The 23,230-nt window shown below is 38.8% G+C and overlaps 1 protein-coding gene across 1 annotated transcript in view; it reads right to left on the minus strand.

The window, feature by feature from the left end:
• Positions 1-315: 315 nt before the first annotated feature.
• The window catches only part of IL23R (interleukin 23 receptor), a gene marked incomplete at both ends in the record, with an annotated part of 53,224 nt that continues 30,309 nt past the window's right edge, over positions 316-23,230 (minus strand). The window contains 5 exons of the mRNA XM_082674277.1: positions 316-966; positions 4,554-4,644; positions 7,159-7,264; positions 9,578-9,667; positions 22,477-22,633. Of these exons, the coding sequence (XP_082530403.1) occupies positions 316-966; positions 4,554-4,644; positions 7,159-7,264; positions 9,578-9,667; positions 22,477-22,633 (1,095 nt within the window). The remainder of the gene's footprint in view (positions 967-4,553; positions 4,645-7,158; positions 7,265-9,577; positions 9,668-22,476; positions 22,634-23,230) is intronic.

The following is a 23,230-nucleotide window of genomic DNA, read 5'->3' on the forward strand; positions in this document are numbered from 1 at the left end:
CGAATACTAATATCTCAATTTCAAAGAACGATTTTCAGCATTTATTTCACTACCACATATTTTGTATTATTTATCCTTCATACAAAAGAGAGATCTGTTTTGTGCCTTGTAATGAGGAAAATTCAAAAAGATATAGTTGATACATCTTCTAAAATATAGGAGGCATCCCTAATATTGTTGCTGCTTTTGTGGCCATGAATTATGTTCTATCTTTAGATCTTAATTCTCCAATTAAAAAAAAATAGGGCAGAATTAAATTTGTGTTGAGGGAGAGAGCCATCTTCAAATTGCAAGGCAGCTTTGGACTACACAGCTCTACTTTTCTAAGAGTGAAATCCTATTGAAGTGGCTTTCCAAAATATTTTGTGGAAAATAAGAATTTATAGATGGTAACGCCTCATTCATGCTCCCCAAACAGGTCACGAATTCATCAGGCAGCAGGGTCTGTTCTGGAATAGTTTCATTTGGTGATGCATTTTCCAAAAGCATGGTGGTTTCCCCTTCTACAGGGTTTTGCATGTCTGGAGGACTGCATTCTCCTTGATTTAAAATGAGGCTTAATTCTTCAAGAAATAGTGTGTTGCTTAGCGAATTCATACTTGAGACAGAGAAAGAAAAATTAGGATATTTTTTAAACCTGGCATTCTTTCCCAGGTTTAAGCAATCAGCTGGTGGCTCCAGAGTTGAGGAAGCTGTTTCATCATTATTGCTGAGATGGTTTCCCCCAGTGAGAAAATTTGAAATCTGGGGTTTATACCCAGTGTTGAGATCAGGAATATATACAATTGTAGTGTTGGTGAGTAGTGACTTCTGCAGGCTGTCGTTTGTCTCCACGGATCCTGTGTTCTTTTCCCTTTTGTAGTCCATGGGTTTTTCTTCTGGGAGAAAGATTTCTATCTCTGTAATCACTGGATCAACATATAGGACCTGTTCTCTGGAATTACTATTCATAAATTCACTTTTTTCCTAGAAAGAAAAGACATTGTTTTTTTTTTACAAAAGAAGTTTAAAGGAGCCAACTGGATAATTGAGTAAGGACTGGAGTTTTGCTTTCCCTCAACTTTCCTTTCCCCCTAATTTTTCTTCATATTGTTTCGCTTCCCATATGATTTCCTCCTTTTGTCTTTTGTTAACCCTGCTCCATTCCAAATGTTTGTTAAATTCTCCCAGGAGGAGACTGAAGGAAGGGAGTAATAAAAATAGTCCATGCTGTAAGCACATGCCTTTATTTAAAAATTTTAAAGAGAAAGAAGCCTCTTTCATATTAACTTGCAAATTATTTCAGGGCCTTTTAAAATTTTGGACTATTTCTTAATATTATAGTTCCTTTCTACAAGAAAATACTTTGTTGCTTAAATAAAAGAAAGTTGGCGGTGGGGGATAGTGCATGGAGAATCCTATTTTGCTTCCATTTGAGAATAAAGTTGTAGTAAATGCTTTGTGCTGTGGTTCTAAAGGCGTGCAGCTAGCTGCTCACAAGTCAGACATGTCTGTGATGATCAGTCAGGAGGGTGGGTGAAGAAAGTTTTTCTTTGTATAAAAGCCTGATGACTCTTCTGGTAAGAAAAGGACTCGAAGCCTTCCAGCTGATGGCTGGCTTCCCAGGGCAAATAACTCCCACCCAACACAATTACAAAATTATAGCCACTTGCTATGGACTGCATGTTTGAGTCCCTCCAGAATTCATGTGTTGAAGCCCTAACCCCCAATGTGATGGTATTAGGAGGTGGGGCCTTTGGGAGGTAGTTAGGTCATGGGGGTGGAGCCTTCATGAATAGGATTAGCATTCTCATAAGAAAAGACACGAGAGAGCTGATCTCTCTGTCTGCTATGTGAGGACACAACCAGAAAGCAGCCATCTGCAAGAGAGCTGTCACCAGGAACCAGATCTGCTGGTGTCTTGATCTTGGACCTCCCAGCCTCCAGGACTGTAGGAAATAGATGTTTGTCATTTAAGCCACCCAGTCTATGGTTTGTCATTTAAGCCACCCAGTCTATGGTTGGAACAGCCTGAACTGACTAGAACACTACTCCTTAGTCTTTGGGCAGAAAGCAAAACCTCATCTGAAGGAAACCCTAAGGTTCATTTCTAATTCCAGGAGCCCAGAATGGGAAGGAAGTTTGACAAAGACAAAGACCTTGAATAAAGCAGCATGAAGGGTCGTTCAAATTTTCATTGGCTCTGCCTCCCCAAGGCACTTGCCAGGTTTGGGTTGGGAAGGGCAGACATGTAGTCGTGGGTCAGATGAAGTCAAAGGAACTAGAGTTGCTATAGTAAACTGAGAGGAAGGTGGTGTTTTCCCCTCTTCTGGCTGGCAGCTGAGTGGAGAAGTGGATGGGAGTCAGACCATAGTGAAGGACATAGAAGAGCAACAGGGACTATTCCAGTGTGAGGACAGTAAAGGAAGAGGAGGATCTGATCACAACAATGGCAGGGGCAATACTCTGAATCACAGAGTGTCCCCAGTTCCCTAGGATAACTAGTGGGGGAGCAAGACAGAACGACTAAGTGGAATGTATATCAAGACCACAGTATTTATTAGTTGTAGTTTGGTGACTATGTACTTGTCCTTCAGTCAGCTGTTAACTGTGTACTTTATTCTATATGTGGGTTCAGTTATTCCAGACCACCCGTCCACTGTGTAGGCAACATTACCTCCTTCAAAATCAACCACGTCCACACCCTTTCTCTCCTTCAAGGATCCAGAGACAAGGATCCCTCCTCTTGCTCCAGGTGAGACTTTCCTCCACATCCCTTCATAGTCGTACTTGATCAGTCCTCTCCCTCCCCCGCCCCCCCATACTAGTCCTCTCAAGCCCATTCAATTTAGTACAAACACGCTTCTGAGTCCATACTGCTCTGGAGCTACTGTTAATACATTCGTCGCATCAGTATTGAGAGTATTTGATCATGTGTCAGCATAGCCCCTTTCTTACTTCCCTTCTAGAGTACACTCCTCAAAAGATGTCTTCACTCTCAGTCCCCTTCCATTCACTTCTAACTGAACCCCTGGACCAGGACCACCAGTGACCTGCTCCTTGTCACATTCCACAGATGCATTCCACTTCTTATGTTACAGACCCTCTACAAAGTCAGCACCAAGGACCCTTGCTTCCCGACACTTGGCCCACAACTCACGATGCTTATTTCTCTACCTTCCCATTCTGCCTCTTTCCTAGGACCATTCCTATTCCAATGGACACACCCTCACTGACTCCTCACTGGCTTTAGCAATAGTTTTCAACCCCTTAACAGTGTGCTCAGCATGGCTGTGTAGTGGAATCACTTGGGAAGCTTTGGAAAATGCTGAGGCCTGGGTCTCCCCCTGCCCTCCCTCCCCCAAAGACCCTGGGTTGTGGCCTGGGAATCAGGATTCTAGCATGCAACCAAGGCTGAGAACTGTTGCCTTAGGGACTCACCTGGGGCTAGGGAAGGAGTTGGTTAATGGGCTCACTAGATCTCCAAAAAGAGCCACTTTTTCTTGTTTTACAAATATTTGTCTTCCTCACATCATTTGAACAAAGGGTTCCTAGGCTAAAAATAACTTTTTTTCAAGTTTGAAAACTATTGATTGGCAGAATGAAGTCTGAGTTCCATAATAAGGTCTCCTGTGATCTGATCCCACTCTGCATTCCCACATTATTCCAGTCACTCCTCACATCAAGTGTTTCTACAAAGCAACACCCAACATGCTCTTCTCACCTCTGTGCCTTTGCTCATGTAGCCTGTCTATTTTGAATGTCTTCCGTTTCTCCTGAGCAACTCCTTCCTGTCTTTTAATATGTTTCCTCTATACTCTCATCATGTTTTGTCTCATCTCTGTTACTGTACTACGTCACTGCATTGCAATGCTTGAATGATGTGTCTGTCCCATCAACTGAGTTTTGAACCCCTTGACAGCCAGGCTGGAGAGCCAGAAAGTGTAGGAGCACACATAGCAAGATTACTTCCCCTCTTCCATAATCAGCAGCAGCTCCTCCATAACTGGCAAAGTCCCCCTACAGCCTCAGGGTCTTCCTGGGGCACCCTTCTATTCTTTGCTAAACTGGATACCTGGCCCACCCCTGGTGACGCCATCTGCCATAGTCCCCTCACATTCATCTTCTCAAATTCCACTGGGTCTCAGGAGCAAAGTGGTGTCCTCCCTGGGCTCCACCTGCTTCTCCAGTCTCATGTAAAACAGAAGCCCCTTTGTGTCTCTGAGGCTCGATCTATTGAGATTTTCTTCCCTCTTCCTTTTGTCCCTGAAGACACCTTCCAATTGCTTGGCTACCAAGTAAGTGGCTCTGGCACCTGGCTTACAATCTTCCATTCACTCTTCTCTTTTGAATGGCATTGCTTCTCTCTTTCATCTCTCTTTTCTTCCCTTAGTCCATTCTCTCATCTCTCAAGTATGATTTGAAATATGCATAATTTTATCTCTACATAAGCCATACAGTTGTGCAAATATGCACACATATTTCTTTATTTGAATGGAAATTCTACTCTAATTATTGGACTGCACTCTTGGTTTCAGCTGCCATTTAGTTTGTATTTGATGGTGTTTGGTTACCTGTAGCATTTTCACAACATTGCTATTTTCTATATTAGGAATATCTTCATAAAGCCACTTCGGTATTAGCAATAAGATTCTTCTTTTAATTCTAAAAAACAAAAAATGACTAAGAATAAGCATCTTACTTGAGGATTGGTGCAGGCAATCATCTAGGAGATTAGGAAATCAACTAGAATGGAATGCATAATTAAAACCAAACTTTCCGATGCAGAAACTAAGATTTCCATCTCTTACTTTAAAAAGTTATGTGGAAAGTTGATTCAATATCTTTTCAGATTTTCCTCTTCTCTCTATTGCTCTGCCTGTCTCTAATAAGCCGGAACATTACAAAACACTCACACTAGATTCAAGATAAATGGGAGAACCACCCAGGAAGTGAAACTATACACATGTTAAATATGGCAAACCATTATAAGCGGAGATGTCAGTGTGGAAAAGTTTGTAAAACCTAAGGGATATTTTGTAAATCTTTCCAAGGGGACCATAACCACAGAGAAATGTTAAAGAAGAGAATGTCATATAATAAAACTATAATATTTGAGCTCCTCTAATTGTAATGATTCTAAATAGGGTTGAGATGATAGTGGTGGCTCCAGACTTTCCTTATGTAGTTGGAGCAGGAGTCCTGGGAAGTTGGCTTGCAGTTGTGTGGCATGGTGAGGACACCAGTTTTTACTTAGGCTGTGTGCTTATTACGGATCTCTGGGATCGGGTGGTGGAAGGAAGAGTGAGAAGCTGTGAACACCTCACTTTTCCTCCTAAGCTACCCCTTGGCACTGCAACTGTGTTGAAAGCACTTTCTGCATTTACGTAAAAATTGATTTGAGCAAAAAGGTTGTCCCGGGAGCTTCGAAGAGACTACACTGATCTCTGGCACATTATTATGTGTTAACAATGCAGCACAACAGATCAGACTCTTATATCTGTTTATGCAGCTTCTCTAAGAACTTTTGCTAAGTATCAACCAAATTAGCTGCATGGACTTTGCTTGCCCAATTTGACCTTGAACTGTAGGGTAAAAAATAATTTCTTTACACATATTTATACAATGTTTTATGGTTCAGTTTTTTAAATAATTCACACTCCCTTTGTATACCTAAAATTAGACCAAATTAGTAAGTTCATGCTATTGAAGAAAAGTTTTTATACAGCATACTGATACAGTGAGAAAAATATATATGTGTGTGTGTGTATATATATAGATAGATAGATAGATACCACTCTTGTTTTCATTATATTTAAAATTGTTTTGCTCTCCATTTTCCAGTTCTGTTTCTGAAATAAGGCTTTTATAAATAATGTAAAGTTATAGTAAAAACAGTATCTGCTCATATGTAAAACAGTAATATTGGAATTATCTCTAGTTTTATCTTTTTAAAAAGAATGCTTATTTAAATAATTAAATTAGCAAAGAATTGTTTTATTTTCTTATTTATTGTTACCAGTAGGAAGTTAATTTTTAGTTTGTAACAAACTTAATGTTATTTAAAATTTTACACTCTCTAGGACATCTTTGGATAATAACATAAATATTAATATGATTATGCACTACAAGTTGGAACATTAAGATATTTCAAAGGGTTTTATAATCAAGTATATTTTAAAACAACCTGAAATAAAGTTCCATATTAGTTTTCTCACCTCACAAGGGTACCAGGGATATATTTATTAATGTGTAATTTAAAAGCTTAGGTTTTGAGGAAAAAACCTATGTAAATTTAAAAAATATATCACTAGTGTACCTTATTCACAATAGCTCATTCTGAATCTCTCTACTGCATTTTGATTATAAATTTCAAAGAAAGAAGGATTATCTCATGAAGCAAGTGATGGCAAGAAATAGAAACTCAGTGCCAATTAGGCAAAGAACATTCACATGTGTTAAATTTGTGCGTCACTGGACGAACTGGGGGACTGCCACATCAAACAACTTTATTAACCAATTAGAACTACTCAGTGCATCTGGTAAAATTTAGGGTGTCAAAGGCCTTGCTTCCCTCAAAGTCTCGTTTTAAAATAATTAGGCATTGATCTTTATTATACTAATACCATATTGGAAAAAAATGACTGAAGGAGGCCAAGGGGAATGGGCATTGGGGCTGGATGCTAAAACACTAACACGATTGGTATCAAAGTGATGAATTCACACATTGCCACACTTCTCTTCACATTGATTCAGGGGATTTGCTTGGGTAGAACTTGAGGTAGGTTACGACTTAAACTACTGTGAAGAATTCAGGCACTGTAGACAGACTTGAGGGCACAATGAGAAGGCTGCCTAAGGAAAGACAGAACATGGGCTGAGACGTGAGCTGTTCCTGGCTTAGTGTTTGGTGACCTTGGGCTGAGCACTTAACCTCTCTAAGCCTCGTGTAAGTCATCTGTAAAATAGGCCACTGAGCTTTTCTGGCAGGATCTTGCAAGGATTAAATGAATGACATTTGTAAATAGTTTGGCATGGGTGGGTACTCATTGAACAGTTTCTTTTGTCTTTCTCTCAAGAAAAATGTTGATGAATTTTTCTAGTAAATCATAGAATTGACTACATTTTGATGGTACCAATATATGTCTAAATGAGAAAACAAATTCTACAAAGACTTACCCAGTTCTGAGCGATCTGTTCAATATCCCAATCAAAGAAAGAATTGATAAAATAACGGCAAAGAAGACCATTCCTAATAGAAGCCCAATGTCTTGTTGCCTATTGTCTGAGAGGAAAGAAAAATAATTTTAGGTATAATTTCCATCTATGTGACGCCAGAATCATTGTTCTACTCTGCTCCAAGTGAAGGTCATTGATCTCAAAGGAAATAGGAAGGGGAAATAAAATTAACCTTTACCTTGGGCTGTAAAGTGACTGCCCTTCCAAACTGCACAATACCTTTTGTTTGAGGGAATTGGGCTGCATATATCTGATGTCAGTGAATTGAGTCTCTGGCAAACGTGGTCAGCATTAGACATTTTTCTGAGCTTGTGCTTGCATATTTTATATAAAAAAAGTTTAGTGATAAACATCACTTGGTTTGTTTGGCACGAGTGAGAATTCCCAATTGCTTGCGACAGAGTCTAAAGCTGGCCACAATCACAACTGAGTTGTGTTTTTTTTTTTAACCTTTTGTACAAGACGGAAGTTATGTACAACTTGTCACCATTCTTCGAAATTTATTGTTCATGAATTTTTTCCTGCTAAAAAAGAACCTTCACTCTACTTAGAACAATATTTGTTATGAGAGAAATCCAAATTGCCATATATCTTACACTGGCATTTTATTTTAAAAACAGTGCTTTTTTTGAATTTTGAAGTGGAATTAATCACCTGTAATCTTTAAATAATTATTATATTCGGCATGTGTTACCTACCAGGCTCATCCTATTTTCTCCCTAGTACATGAAAAACCCTATTTTCTATTTTCAAATGTAAACTTTAATTTGGACATGACTTGTCATGCTGGAGTTGGTTCTGAGCCATGCTGGGTATTGGCCCCTTCCATCCTCCTTCCTCCCCAGCTTTGGCAGACGTTTGTCAGATACTTACCATGTGTCAGACACTGAATTGGCCCTGGCCTAGTTATTCCCCAGCTGCACCTAACATGCACTTGGGGGTCTCCATGCTGTCCAGCCCCTCTCCTAAAGCCACTGGTGGGCCAGGGCCAGTGTGGCTTACTTCGCTCCAAAGTCCCAGTGGGGTATGGAATTAGTGTTTTCCTAGGACTACAATACTATTGCTAAGGATTTCAAGCAACTAACGGGAGGTACTGGCTTCCACATATCCTTGTGCATTAGTCCTGGAGGAGAATGAGGAATTCCCAAGTTAACATGGGGCCAGGTAAAGGGGTTTGAGGAGTAGAGCAGAGTCACCAAGAGAATAACCTGAGATACCTGGGTTCGAACTAGATGCTGCTGCTTATCAGCTCCGTAACATCAGAGCATAATAATGAACTTTCTGAAGCTCAAGTTTCCTCTTCTGTAAAATAATACCTATCTCACAGAGCAGCCATGGGTTCCTAGCCTCCACAATTCCCACAGAAATATCAAGGTGCAGGTCTGTGCAGGCATTTGTAATTAGGGATCTGTGCTGAACCTAAGCACTTGGCCCGTAATTGATTCACATAAAGCAAGTTCAGAGTACCCTTACATTGCTTCATTTCCTTTATAACACTTGCTGCCACCTTCCTTTTCTTTTTTTTGTTTGTGGTTTCCCCCACCCCACCCTGTCTATCTGGAATGGAAGCTCCATGAAGACAGAGCCTTTGTTCATCTTTTTCACTGCTGATTCCCCAGTACTCAGAATAGTGCCTGGCACATAAAATATGTGCCTGGCAACATAGAATCTTTTTTGAATAAATAAACAGAAGTCCAAAGAATGTCAATATCACCTGCCAAAGTTTTTATACTATTCTTGCCAGATTTCTATGCAAGGAGATAAATGCTCTACAACCTAATCTAGTATCTTTTTTATGCCTGAAACATTTAGATATGCTTATCAATGGAAAATACAAAGTCATACTAACAAATAAAATGGGAGCTGGTTTACATAAGAGAAGGAGCACAGACTTCAGGATTTGAAAATTGTATTTGAATTTTAGTCCAAACAAGTTCCTCAACCTCTCTGAGCTCCAGTTTTCCCATCTGTAAAATAGATACATAGCACTTACCTCAACAGGTTGCTTTGAAGATTGATGACGATTTTGAAGATTGAAAAAGATGGTGTATATGAAATTCCTAGCACATGGTAGACGCTCACATAATGGTATTTTTTGGGAAGAATTTTTGAGGTCTTGAGCCCCAGCAGCAATTGAACTGAACGTGTATCTAACCCAGAGCAAAGCTGGCAAAATCTACCTAAACCACTCCTTACATTCAATTTTAAGCAGATTTTTGTGTGATTATTTTCCTATGGAAAGCATGTGGCATATCTTACTGTCAAGAAACGTATGCCTGACACATGATTTTTCAGCATGGAGCATTCAGATGGATGATTAGTAAAGACTCCTCAACAAACCTAAGCAGTATTTTCTTACCAGAAGTAAGGTGTCCTTCAAAGATGGAAGCAATTAGAAGCCCAGAATTCTGAGTATCATGTTGAAATGATTTCAGTGTGACCTGGGGAACTTAAACAAAAAGAAAATAGTGTCAGCTTTTTATTTTTGCACTCAGGTTACCCAATTTCCTAAGAGAGTTTCTTCACTTGTTTGGAGATGATTAAAGCAAACCAGTAACTTTAATAGGCTGGAAAGATGGAGTAAAAGCAAAAACCTGTGTGTGTGTGTGTGTGTGTGTGTGTGTGTGTCTTCTTCTTTTTATTAAATTGGGTAAATCCTAAAGGAGGAAACATTCAAAGGACAATAAAAACTACCTAGGGTTTGTAAGACTTGAAGGTGTGTCCACTAATTTCATGAGGCTTCTAGGCAACAAATTCCAAGGAGCTTTATTTCATTCACCGAGCCAGAAAAAAACACACAACTGGTCTCTACTTGATTCCTTCCAATAGATGATGCAATAAAGTTTAGGTTTCCTTAAGAGCCTCCAAGATGTGTCACTTTTGCCTTTGCACAGTCTTACAGATGCTGTTTGTGAACAGCCTCTTGGCTTCATATAAGAAGCCCAGTTTTGATTAGCAGACACTTTGAGGTTATAACATAAGGGTGGAATGCCCTTAATGACTTCCCTCTGCTCCTTCCCCACGGGCAAGGATCCTGGCCAGCCCTGTCTACCCGTAAAGCCTGTCAGAACACTGCTAATGAAATCTTCTGACCAGGGTGGGGTCAGCTGCCTTGGTAGCTAACTTGTTTTCAGCCTGAACTCAGAAGAGTCCTGGATGGGCTTCCCTGGTGGCTCAGTGGTTAAGAATCCGCCTGTCAATGCAGGGGACACGGGTTTGAGCCCTGGTCAGGGAAGATCCCACATGCCGCAGAGCAACTAAGCCCGTGTGCCACAACTACTGAAGCCTGTGCTCTAGAGCCTGGGAGCCACGACTACTGAGCCCTCGTGCCACAGCTACCGAAGGCCGCGCGCCTAGAGCCCATGCTCTGCAACAAGAGAAGCCACCGAATGAGAAGCCCGCACACCTCACCTCAATGGAGACCCAATGCAGCCAAAAATATAATAATGATAATAATAAAATAAAATAAATAAATTTATAAAAGAGAAAAAAGAGTCCTGGAGTTTCCTTACCCACCTCCTCCCTCCTGATAATTAAAAGCTGCCAGAGGTGACTTCAAGGACACAATTCTCCCAGCTGACAGAAGATATTCCTGAAAATGTTTCTAAGCTCTGGATCTCCAAGAGGGCCTCAAGCCCTATTTATTCAGTCATTCTGATTTCAGTGTTCAAATTCTTCTATTAAAAGAATCACTTTGGGGGCCAGGGAGAAATCACAACTTGAGGTGTCCTTAACTGCTACGGAGATATCATAGGCTTGTATAACAAGCTATGTGGCCAGGGCAACTCTCTTTGAGAAAAATATCACAGAGTTCCGATAAAAAGATTCCTATGGGTCTTTGGAAATGTTTTAAAAAGGCTGATCTGGGTGCAAACACAGGCTCGATTGAAGAGTAGTTTTCTAAGAACAATGGGTAGGGAATTTTAGAAGATGAAAACATCAGAAAAGCCAAAAGTTCTTTCCTGTGTTTTTATTCTCACTTCTCCACAGCAAGAGGGAAATGTTTCACTGTGGATTGTGACAAATCAGAAGCTCTTTCTGGCTCCTCAGTGCTTCACTACGTCTCTTTTTTCCCTAAGTATGTGGTTCCATCCCCAGTGGTCAACAGCCAGGTTTATTCATCTAAATTAGTATTTTACAGGCTTATGTTCATTCTCAGGGAGCCCAAGCAGGAGTCTGCATCTACATTAGTTTACAATTTTAAGAAAAATATTACATTAAAATGTAACACAACTTTCAATTTTGCAAAATCATGGGTTTACAGCATATGTTGCTGGATTATTTTTGTTTTCACTTTCATTATTTTAAAGATAACATTTTTATTTAAAAATATATATGGTGCTGTTGGCTTTTAATACAGGTTAATATAATTCTGTTGTATAAACTACAGGTGGTTATTTGGCATGAAACGTCAGTTATTAATTTGCATCACATAAAAATAATTTTCATATCTGACTAGGGCTTTATTAGCCGTAATAGAGAATAAACATAATCTTCCTTTAGAGTCTTTTTGTTATCATAGTTTCAAATCAACCAGGTGTATTAATTTAAATTAGATTAAATTAAAGTCAGTTAAAAGAGATGCTTAATTGTAAGAGGGTAATTTCACAAAGAATCAGATATCTGAAGTAAGACAATTTATAAACAAAACTGTCAGAGAAGAAATCAAGCCAATGACAAATTTTTTTTATTAATGTTTATTAGAGTATAGTTGCTTTACAATGTTGTGTTAGTTTCTGCTATGCAGCAAAGTGAATCAGTTATACGTATATACGCTGTACCTATATCCACTCTTTTTAGATTTCCTCGCCATTTAGGTCACCATAGATCATTGAGTAGAGTTCCTTGTGCTATACGGTAGGTTCTCATTAGTTACCTGTTTTATACATGGTAGTGTATATATGTCAATGACAAAATTTTTAAGCGAAGGACTGAAATGAAGCCATATAGACTATTATCTTCATGACATACTGCCACCAAGTGGCTAGGTCATTTCTTCTTAAATCATACTTAATATTTTTCATTATAAAAGCAGTAACTATGATAGGAAAAAATAATTTTAATAAGAAAAATAAAAGAGAGAGGGAAAAACCCTCTAATACATCCCCTTAATCCACCTGCCATGACTGAAAAACATTGTTTATATCAACTCTAATCATCAGTGTATTGCCTAAAATGCTAGAAAAAAATCTCATGGTATTTTTGTTATTTATTTAATATCTGCAGTGTTATGTCTGTAAAGAGACAGTTCTGTCCCTGCAGCGGAATATTAAATTATGCTTTATTACTCTCACAGCATATATTTGAGTATACTCAGAAACCCCAAATCATCTCTAATTTGGTAAGAATTTTTATATAACTTATACACACTGACATTGGACACTAGAGTTAGTCTTAACAGAAGGCAGTATGTTTATAGGGAGTTTAGAATGGTTTTAAAAAAAGATGCAGTTTCTTGTTCTTGGACAAAACTAGAAGCATAACTACATTCTTTGGCCTACCCAATACCAGCTTAATTTAATCAAATCCACTCAAAAGGAATTAGTTTTAGCAATAATGTATTCCATCTGTTTCTTAGGGATAATGTTAAATCAGCCTCCTCAGCCTTTCCCTCTACGTCTATCATGGGGCAAAGTGTGTTTTGTTATTCTTTTAAAGTGATGATTTATCGAGTACTAATTATGTTCCAGATACTGTACTAGACTTTACATGCTTTCTCTCATTTAATTCTTACAACAACCCAATCAGGTAGATAGTACTACTGTCCTCATTTTATGGATGAGGAAACAAAGGCATAAAAAGGATAAATGACTTGTCCAAAGTCACCTAGGTAGAGGTCCAAGAGTGAAAATTCCTCCCTGGTTCTGGCATGTAATTTGTGCTGGTCACTGGCTCCATTAATTAATAATCTCACTTTTGTAGCAGGATGGCTCCAGATGGGGCAGCTGAGTCAGCCTTGCAAGCAGTGCTCCCATGCTGAGACTTAGCCATTGCTCCCTGGGGGCTGGCCAGTGTGTTAGAGCTGCCTGGCCTTGTAGGGCTCGGAACCCACCACAGTGGACGATGGTTGGGCTAACCCATTGAGCACTGATTCTCAGACTCTTCCAGCCTAGAGTTATCTTCTTCTGAACACCAACTATTTCCCTTTTATACAAGCAATACTTGCTAACTGTAGGATGCTTGAAAAGTATAGAAGAGTATGAAAAAGAAAATATAATTTTACATTTGTTCACAAACTAGAAACAATCATTTTTTTACATTTGTTAACAGTCTTTTGTGTATATCTGTACCCTAGTTGAGATCATGCTCTTTACTAAATGTTGTGTCTGGGATTTTTAAATTTAATATTATATCATGAACATTTTAAAATTTTTTTAAAAATTGTTCAAAATCATCATACTAATGGCAATTTAATATTTCATGATGTTTGTACTGTGTTTATTCAATCATCCTCCATTAAAAAAGTGTATAGCTTGGTGATTTCAAATAACCAGCTTTGGATTCAGATGAAACTCAGTTCAAATCCCGGCTCTACCACTTGGAGTTGCTTGGCCCTGGGCAAGTTGCTTAACTGCTTTGTGACTCAGTATCTTCATTTGTAAAATTGGGTAATAACAACGCTTCATTCATGAGGTTTGATGACATAGTTCATACAAAGCACTTAGTACCATGCCTTATACAAATTAAAAGCTTAATAAGCATTAGCTATTGCTATGATTGGACTTTTAGATTGTTACCAAATTCTTACTTTTATGATTAGCTTTTAAATAAATATCATTGCACATAAGACTCCTTTCCATAGCTCTGCTTATTTCCTAAGGCTAGATTTCTATAAGTGGAATTACTGGGCCAAAGGGTATGGACATTTTATAATGCTCCTTTGTTTATTTTTGTCCTTGCCAGTCTTGGTGTCAGAGCCACACTGATCAAGGCCTGCTTCTTAGAGGTTTGACCAGAGCCGACACAGGGACCTTTCTAGATCTTTCTCTTTCAGAAGTTTCTAGATATTTAAGAAAGAGGAACCATATTAAAGGTGTGTTTTTCAAGTTAGTGAAGGGTTTTTTTTCCATCTTGTTTTTCTTAAAACATAAACATCTCCTTTTGATTTCTTTCTATTCTCCTTCTTCTAATAATCTCAGCTATTCACAGCATTTACATGCTATCTCCCTAGGCCAATTTATTTATTTATTTATTTATTTTTCTTTTCTTTTTTTTTTTTTTTGCGGTACGCAGGCCTCCCACTGCTGTGGCCTCTTCCGTTGCGGAGCACAGGCTCCGGATGTGCAGGCTCAGTGGCCATGGCTCACAGGCCCAGCTGCCCCGTGGCATGTGGGATCCTCCCGGACCGGGGCACGAACCCGTGTCCCCTGCATCAGCAGGCAGACTCTCAACCACTGAGCCACCAGGGAAGCCCTCCCTAGGCCAATTTAGCTCTGTGGTTGGAATTCAACATTATTGGGCCAAGGGTGAAGATTTGACCCCAGTCCATGTCAGATGGCAAAGCAAAAGACAGTGGCCAGACCTATCAAATAGGCACCAGAAGCCCAGGGCAGAGAAAACAATACATCAGAACAAACTCTTTATCACACCTCGAAAAACAAGTCAAACTATGAATCATTTCATGAGTTACCGTGTTATCCTTGTATATTAATGATAGGAGGTCGTGCCTAGGCATATTCAAGGGACCGTCTTCATGCTTATATTCCTAGGCTGTAAGTACTTGGTACATAGAGAGTAAAGAAGGTAAGAAATATGTATATGGCAATCATATTGTTAAAGAGAAAGAATAAGAGAAGGAAAAGGTAAAAAGCAGCAGCCACCTAGACATTTTCTTGAGTGACATGGACCACACAGAGGTGAGGGTCTGATGTCAAAGTGTAGCAAAATTCTATGTGAAAGAATAGGCAGCTTCCAAGTTTTACCCAGTGGTTTAGGATTCTTCAGAGGTGCAACCTTGCTGTCAAGCCAGCGTGTTCCTGTTCCTGAGTCTGAACAGTCTAGTGGACATTTGCCATGTTTCAGTTGCCCAGCACCAGGACTTACTCTGTGGGCATCCTAGGGTAGGTAGGAGGCCAGTAGGGCTTCCCACTGTGGTAGCCTCAATGGAGCAGAGGCCCCCTCTCCCCACAGCCAGCAAGTAGCTGCAAGCAGATGACCTGAGCCTAGCTCATCAGATGCCCTCCTCCCCACCTCACACAGGACACACAGCTCCAGGAAATCACTTAGAATCCAATATGGGTGCAGCAGCTATATCCAGGGTCTGGTAGCAGCAGCACCAGTGGAGTGTCCAGGGCACAGGGCAGGCAGTGGCAGTGACCACAGTGCCAGCTGCAGAGTTCTCACCAGATTCTTCCTAGGCTGCGATTTTGGCTGTGGTTCTAGTTCCTGCAGGCCTTGGATCCTGCCCGTGATCATTTTGCCAGCCTTTCTACTACTTTCCAGCTATCTTTCCCATAATTCTCTTTCTGCTTAAGAGAACCAGATTTTATTTCTTTTGCTTGCACCTATCGCAGTGAAAACTTGTGTAGTTGGTAAAAATTGCAATTGTTGGTAGTGGGTGGTTAGGTGAGGAGACATGGTAGGACAATAATGACCCCACAAAGATGACCATGCTCTAATCCCTGGAATTTGTGTATAGATTACCTTATATGGCAAAAGGGATTTGAGATGGAGAGATTATCCTAAATTACAGGGACGAAATTTCAAGGGTCTTTATAAGAAGGAGGCAGGGGGGTCAGAGTCAGAGAAAGAGATTGGCAGATGCTATACTTCTGGCTTTGAAGATGAAAGATGAGGCTACAAGCCAAGAAATGCAGGCAGCCTCTAGAGTCTGGAAAGCGCACTGAAACTCTCTCCTAGAGCTTCCGGAAGGAACACAGTCCTGCCGATTCCTTGGTTTTGGCCCAGTGATATTTATTTTGGATTTCTCACCTCCATAACTACTAGATAATACCTTTGTATTGTTTTAAGTTACTGAATGTATGGTAACATTTTACAGAAGCAATAGGAAACTAATACAGGAGATTATTACTTCCTCATGAAAAAGCATAATCTTTATTCTCTATTACCGGATTGCAAACCTCAGAGAAATTGTGAAACTCTTATGAATTGCTTTTTATTCTACAAAACCCTGGTGGTTTATTAGGGACAGGACCCAAAGATTAAATAAATCCAGATGAAGGGTCTAAAATGATTAGTATTTCAAGGAATATTGTGTATATGTTTAACCCAGTTTAGTAACCACAAATCTACAAATTTATAATCCATCTCAATATGAATGAATCAGAAATCTCTAGTTACAAATAACAGAATTTTTGCAAGAGTACTTTCTGTGTGCCACTTCTAATTTGCATTATATTTAATACCACCTATATTTGGTTCCATTGATATGACATTTGTTTTAGTGGCTAAAAAGCCACTAAAAGTCCTGGAAAATTAATGAGAATCTTTGAGTCACTGGTAATGCAACAACAAACAGTATTTTGTGAGAACAAAGTACGATGTGGTTTAATATCTTGCTTATACTTGCCTTCCTCTGGAGAATTGTCAAAAAAAAAAAAAGAATATGATTTCTCTGGGAAACTTTTCTACTGCAAGTTGCAATTCAAGCAAGTTAATTAGTCATTATGAAATGTGACTGCCCTTCCCTCAGGCTTCTGACTTGTCTTTAAAGGGATTAGAGAAGCCTCTACCTTTTCTTCATTACAAAGGGATCTGTATTACAATGCAGAATTGAAAAAAAAAATAAACATTCCTGCCTGGAAGACCTCTCCTCACATTGGTAGTAGGGAATTCATGTTCACATTTTCAGTGTTGGTTTTTTATGCTGACAAACCATCTTTTCCCCTTTGGGGCTCTTTCTGTACTGCTTAAAGACCCCAGAAATTTTTACAGCGACTATCCAGGTTGGTGGTCTAGAAGCTGCCATTTCAGCAGCCCCTGGAGGTTTTCAGAGCCTCTGCTGAAACCTCACACCCAGAGGCAGGGGAGGGTGTAGGCAGAGGGGGTAACGTGGGATGTGATGGTTTACTGGAGCCTAGGTCCTGCATCCCGTGCTTCTTGGGATCCTGGGCTGCCAAGAGACTTGGGGTGCCCAGTGACTGAGAAAGCAGTGGGCAGGAGGAAAAGGAATAGAGAGGGAACAGGACAGTACTAGAGACAGTGGCCTGAGACTCTCATGTGCCCACCCTTTTCTGGCCCCCAGAACCACTCTTACCAAGGCAATGGCTTGGGCACTCTGTTCTCCTCCTTTCTGTCCACATTTCCTACCCACACCCTTCATGACACTTCTCCCTCTTAAAGGGTGTGTCCAACTTCCAGAACACTGGTTTTTACACTTCGCTGCAGAAGTATCACTTGACTAGAGGCTGAGGCGTCTGTATTTTAAACTAGTACCAAGCATTTCTAATGTAGATGGTCCACAGACCCTGCTCTGAGAAGCATTGCTTTCAGGACATTTTCCTGAGCCAGGGCCAGCTGGAAAAACACACTATACATTTCCCTGTGGTGCCTTGTCTTGGGCAAGGTCACCTTTCCCGTGTATACTTTGTCCTCATCTCAGACTGCACTATCCTATCCCAAGGTTTCCATTGTTTCATTCTCATCACTTTAACCCAAACGTGCTTCCACATCTTGTATTCTTTGCCAAAGTAGAAATAGTTGATAGCATCTTACAGTTCCCTCTTCTCTCATTCATTTGCATTTCATAACAAGCATTACATTAAATGAAGTTATGTTGGCATATTAGCTAATGTGTAGAGGAGAATATGGTTAGGTGGCCCAGGGAAGGTTGACATGGGACCCTCCTAGGTCTCTTAGGAAGGAGACCAGTAGAGCTACAGGATGAGTGCTGGAATCCTACAGCCTGAGCTATGCCCTGGCCCTACCATTTACCAGCTCTATAATGTTCAGCCAACTGCTTAACCTCCCTGAGCCTCATCTCTTCATCTGCACAGTTGGAATAACAGTTTTATAGGGCTGCAGTGATGAGTAAAATCCTTATCGCAGTGCCCAACACACGATAAGCATCCAGTAAATGTTAGCTATATTATTTATTATTCTGAAGTCACCTGGATTCAGTCACCGAATTAGCCTCTTGTTATTATACCAGTGTAGAAAAATGTGAGTCTCTAATCTAGAGAAGTTTCTCCTATGTGATTGTTAAAGCCCAAGAGGAAGTAATCAACTAAGGTTGATTTTTTTTTTCTTTTTTAGTACAGGAGTCCCCCCTTATCCAACGTTTTGCTTTCCTTGGGTTGTTACCTTGGTCAGCTGGGCCCCAAAATATTAAATGGAAAATTCCAGAAATAAACAATTCTTAAGTTTTAAATTGCATACCATTCTGAGTAGTGTGATGAAATCTCACGTTGTCTAGCTCTGTCCCACCCCAGATGGGAATCATCCACGGATCTGGCCTGTTAGTCACTTAGTAGCTATCTTGGTTATCAGAACACCGTCTTGGTTATCATGGTGCTTGTGTTCAAGTGACCCATATTTTACGTAATAATGGCCCAAAGTACAAGTGCAGTGATGCTGGCAACTTGGATATGCCAAAGAGAAGCCGTAAAGTGCTTCCTTTAAGTGAAAAGATGCAAGTTCTCAACTTATTAAGGAAGGAAAAATAATCCTATGCTGAGGTTGCTAACTTGTACGGTAAGAATGAATCTTCTATCCTTGAAATTGTGAAGAGGGAAAAAGAAATTTGTGCTAGTTTTGCTGTCATACCTGAAACTGTAAAAGTTACAGCTATAGAGTGTGATAAGTGCTTAGTTAAGATGCAAAAGGCATTAAATTTCCACAAGATATTTTGAAAGAGACTACGTTCACATAACTTTTACTATAGTATATTGTTATAGTTGTTCTATTTTATTACTAGCTATTGTTGTTAATCTCTTGCTGTGCCTAATTTAGAAATTAAACTTTATCATAAGTGTGTATGTACTGGAAAAAAAACATAACGTATATAACGTTCAATACTATCCATGGTTTCAGGCATCCACTGGGGGGGTTGGAATATGTCTCCCAACTGTTAAGGGGGGACTACTGTGTAAGGCTTTGTTTTCCGTTGAAGTCTAAATACTCTAAGGAAGGAAAAGATAATACGTCATTTAACCCTTATTATAATTGAGTTCCTTTGGTTTCTTTTGGAGACCAGGTTTTTAAAGACCAAGGAAAGGCGCTGTCCAGAGGGAAAGTGGTACAGAAGAATGCTAGGGGCCTGCAGGAAAAGCCGTACCTACTTCATGATTTGTCCTGCTGTGCCATCTGGGCATAATTTTGGAAACACATTGTTTCAGGATGAATCAGTTTAGTGATACACATATGAGAATTTTAGAGAACAAAACCAGGAAATTCCTGCATGGAGGGTGAAGTATTGCCAGGGCTGTGTTTCTTCATAAATAAATAAACCTTAATGACTGGGAAAGTTTAGCCAAAAAAACCCCATTATTAAACAAGTTGGTTATGAAACAATTCAAACTTCAGTTGTGAGGTTTGATTCTTACTGCTTGATTTCTATATTTATAATGTTATATACTTTTTATTATACTTTTGTATTGACTGTCTTCTCTAGAATTAAGGGATCTTTGTCTCCTTTGCTCACTGAGGTTCTGCAAGTACCTAGCAAGTGTCTGGTGCATGGTAGAGGATACATGAATACTTCATGAACAACTTAAATGAATTACTGTCTTTTCATGGATACCTTTTTAAAAAGAAATTGATATTAAAGATTTACTGAAAAGCAGTTTGGCAACTTGCATCAAACATCTTAAAATGTGCTTAACTCTTGATCCAAAAAGACCTAAAGACGTAAGGAGAGTTCATATACAAAGCTATTCAAAGAAGTTTATTGATAACGGAAAAAATGCAATAACCTAGATATTGTTTAAATAGAGAAATGATTAAATTATACTACATCCATAAACTGGAATGCACCCATTAATAGGTTTTTAAATTCAACAAAGTAGATTAAGTAAGAAAATCAGGATATAAAACAGTACATATACCACAGCATCAACCATTTAAAAATATGTGCATAGGAAAAAACTAGTATTAAATCCATTAAAATGTAAACAACACTTATGTCTAGGTTGCATATTACAACAGACTTACATTGCTTTTACAAATAGATAAAAAGAGATAAATTTTTGAAAAGATTTAATACTAGTACTTTCCTTAACACACTTTCCCTGTTTCTTCTTTAATGTGTCTTAGAAAGGAATCTGTACCAAGACAATAGTTTATGGTTCCTCTTAGCTAACATGTTAAACATGGATAGATGCAAGTTTTCAGGGATATTTCATTTTAACTGGCATGTTTGCTTCTTAAGTGGTTTTCTCCCCCTTAGGAAACAAAGACTTTACATTTAGAATTGTTGCGGGGTAGCTGATATTCCTGTTCCTTCTATGTGAGGTTTACGGCCTTTACTTTTTTTTTTTTTTTTTTTTTACGGCCTTTACTTTTAAAGGAGAACATTTGTGGTCCTATACAGTAGTCCCTTGGTATCTATGGGGGATTAGTTCCAGGACCGCCCCCCCCCCCCCCCCCCGCCACAGCGGATACAAAACTCCGAGGAAGCTCGAGTCCCTTAATTAAAATGGAGTAGTATGTTCCCATAACCTATGCACGTCCTTCTGTATACTTTAAATCATCTCTAGATTATTTATAATGCCCAATACAATGTAAATGCTATGTAAATAGTTGTAAATACAATGTACATGCTATGGAAATAGTTGCTGGTGTGAGGCAAATTCAAGCTTTGCTTTTGGAACTTTCCAGGCTTTTTTTCCCCAAATATTTTCTATCTGTGGTTGGTTGAATCTGTGGATGTGGAACCCATGAATATAGAGAGCTGACTGTACTTAACCTGTAGGATATTTTAGTAAGCTGTTCCTCCACTTTGATGTATAGTTGACCCTTGAACAACACAGAGGTTGGGGTGCTGACCCTCCACACAGCCAAAAATCCCCGTATAATTTATAGTTGGCCTTCAGTATTCTTGGTTCCACTGCATCCCAGTTTTGCACCCGTGGATTCAACCAACCACAGACTGTGTAGTACTGTAGCATTTATTGACAAAAATCTGTGTATAAGTGAATCCGCAGAGTTCAAACCCATGTTGTTAAAGGGTCAACTGTAATTGGTTAAAGAAAGAAATTGATGAGATTACTGAGGGCTGGTGGTGAGTAAGAAAACTCGTGTTCTCCTTTAACTGCTGTTAAAGCGAATCATGCTTGAAGCAAATCATGCTTCCGTTTCCTCATTTGTAAAATGATGCCAATTACACTCCAAATATGACTAATGTGAAGGTCAAACAAGCTTCTATATAGTGGTACGTTGTAAGTGGTAAGTAAATGTTAATTATCAATTTGAATAATCTTGCTAAACAATTTTAGATTTCATTAAAATAGATTATCAACTAAATTCTGACTATTCTAAAATGGCATCTAAAGTCCTAAGAATTTTAACAATATCAACTTAAAACAGAATACCTTAAATTAAAAAATCACTTTAAAAAAAGAGAACTGATAACCCGTATTGTAAATGATTCCCTTAATAATGTGTTTCTGAGATTTTGGCAGTAGGGGGCACCAAAACAACTTCTTAGCTTGTCTGGCTCTTGGCACCTTCTGCTTATTTGGTGTCCATCAATATTTATAATGTATGTCAAAGTGTTTTGAAAACATAAGACACAATTCCAAGATGTTGTATTATAGTAAGAATGATATTAACAATGCTGTGATTACAATTAAGTACTTCAGTTCTGAAAAAAAAATTTTAATCTAGTGTATAAGCTACCTACAGTAGGGAGACATCTTCAGGATAATGGGGCCACTATGGAGTATTATGAAAATTACTATAGATTTATTTTATTATTTGCTTACAATTGAGTCTATTTGGCTAAGATTTTATTGAACGATGTGTAAATGACTAGAAAATTAAACGAATAATATTAAGAGCAGGAAAATACCTAAAGATAATAGCTCAGCTAGATTTTATTGAGAAGAGAATTACGTAATCCCATGCATACTAAACAAGCACCCCCAGGTGGTTTTTATGCTCTGAAATGTTTGAGAACCATTACATAAATTGTAGTCAGCCTTAACAAAATCAAAGGAAAATGACAATTTAAATGTTATCACCTGCCCTAGAATAGTTTTGTCGATTTTGATAGAAATTAAGGAGAAACAAATATATACTTAGAAAAGAGACAGAAGTCAAAAGAGAAGCCTAAGAGATTAAATATATAAATACACTCACCTATTTCAGGAGTTTTATGAAAAAAGGGTGAACTCCAGGGCTGCCAGTACCTTTTAGCTTTTTCTTGACATCTTACTTGAAATACGTACTCAGTGTTTGGCTGCAAGTAGAATTCTGACTGTTGCGCGTATGTAAAATTGGTGTCAAATTCTTTAACCTAAAATGGATGAATAACCATAGTGAAATACCATAAAGAAGTGATGCACTGTGCTTTTAAAACAATTATTCCATTTAGCAGAAATGTATGGGACACTTATTATGTTCCAGGACCCTGGGAAAACAGAGAGGAATAGGCTACTTTGTGTAAAAGATGGCCAAAGATAATCAAATACGTGTTATTTAACCTTAAAAGTGAAATACATGTTGCTTAGTGTTTGACAACTCTTTCAAGCTTTTAAATATCAAGAAATTCCAAAATGTAATATATTCTTAATTTTGGAACAGCTGATTTTAATAGGGTGGGAGAAAGGGGGACATAATAGCAATTGTTTGAATTCAGTCTTCCCTCCTCTCTCTCTTTCTCTGCAGTTGCATATTTAGATCAATAATTCTTCCTGAATGATGAAATAATTTCACTTGTGAATGATGACTTTTGGAAAAAATTACCTACAAACTAAGCTGTTAAATTGGTCCTTATTGCAGATCTATGCATTCTACAAGGATATATATATCCTTTCTCATATATATATATGAGAAAACAAAACAAAACATTTAAGACTGTTGAAACGTGAAAATCCAATGGAAGATAAGCAAG

This window comes from Grampus griseus, assembly GCF_964374135.1.
Source record: "Grampus griseus genome assembly, chromosome: 1".
NCBI classification, from domain to species: Eukaryota; Metazoa; Chordata; class Mammalia; order Artiodactyla; family Delphinidae; genus Grampus; species Grampus griseus.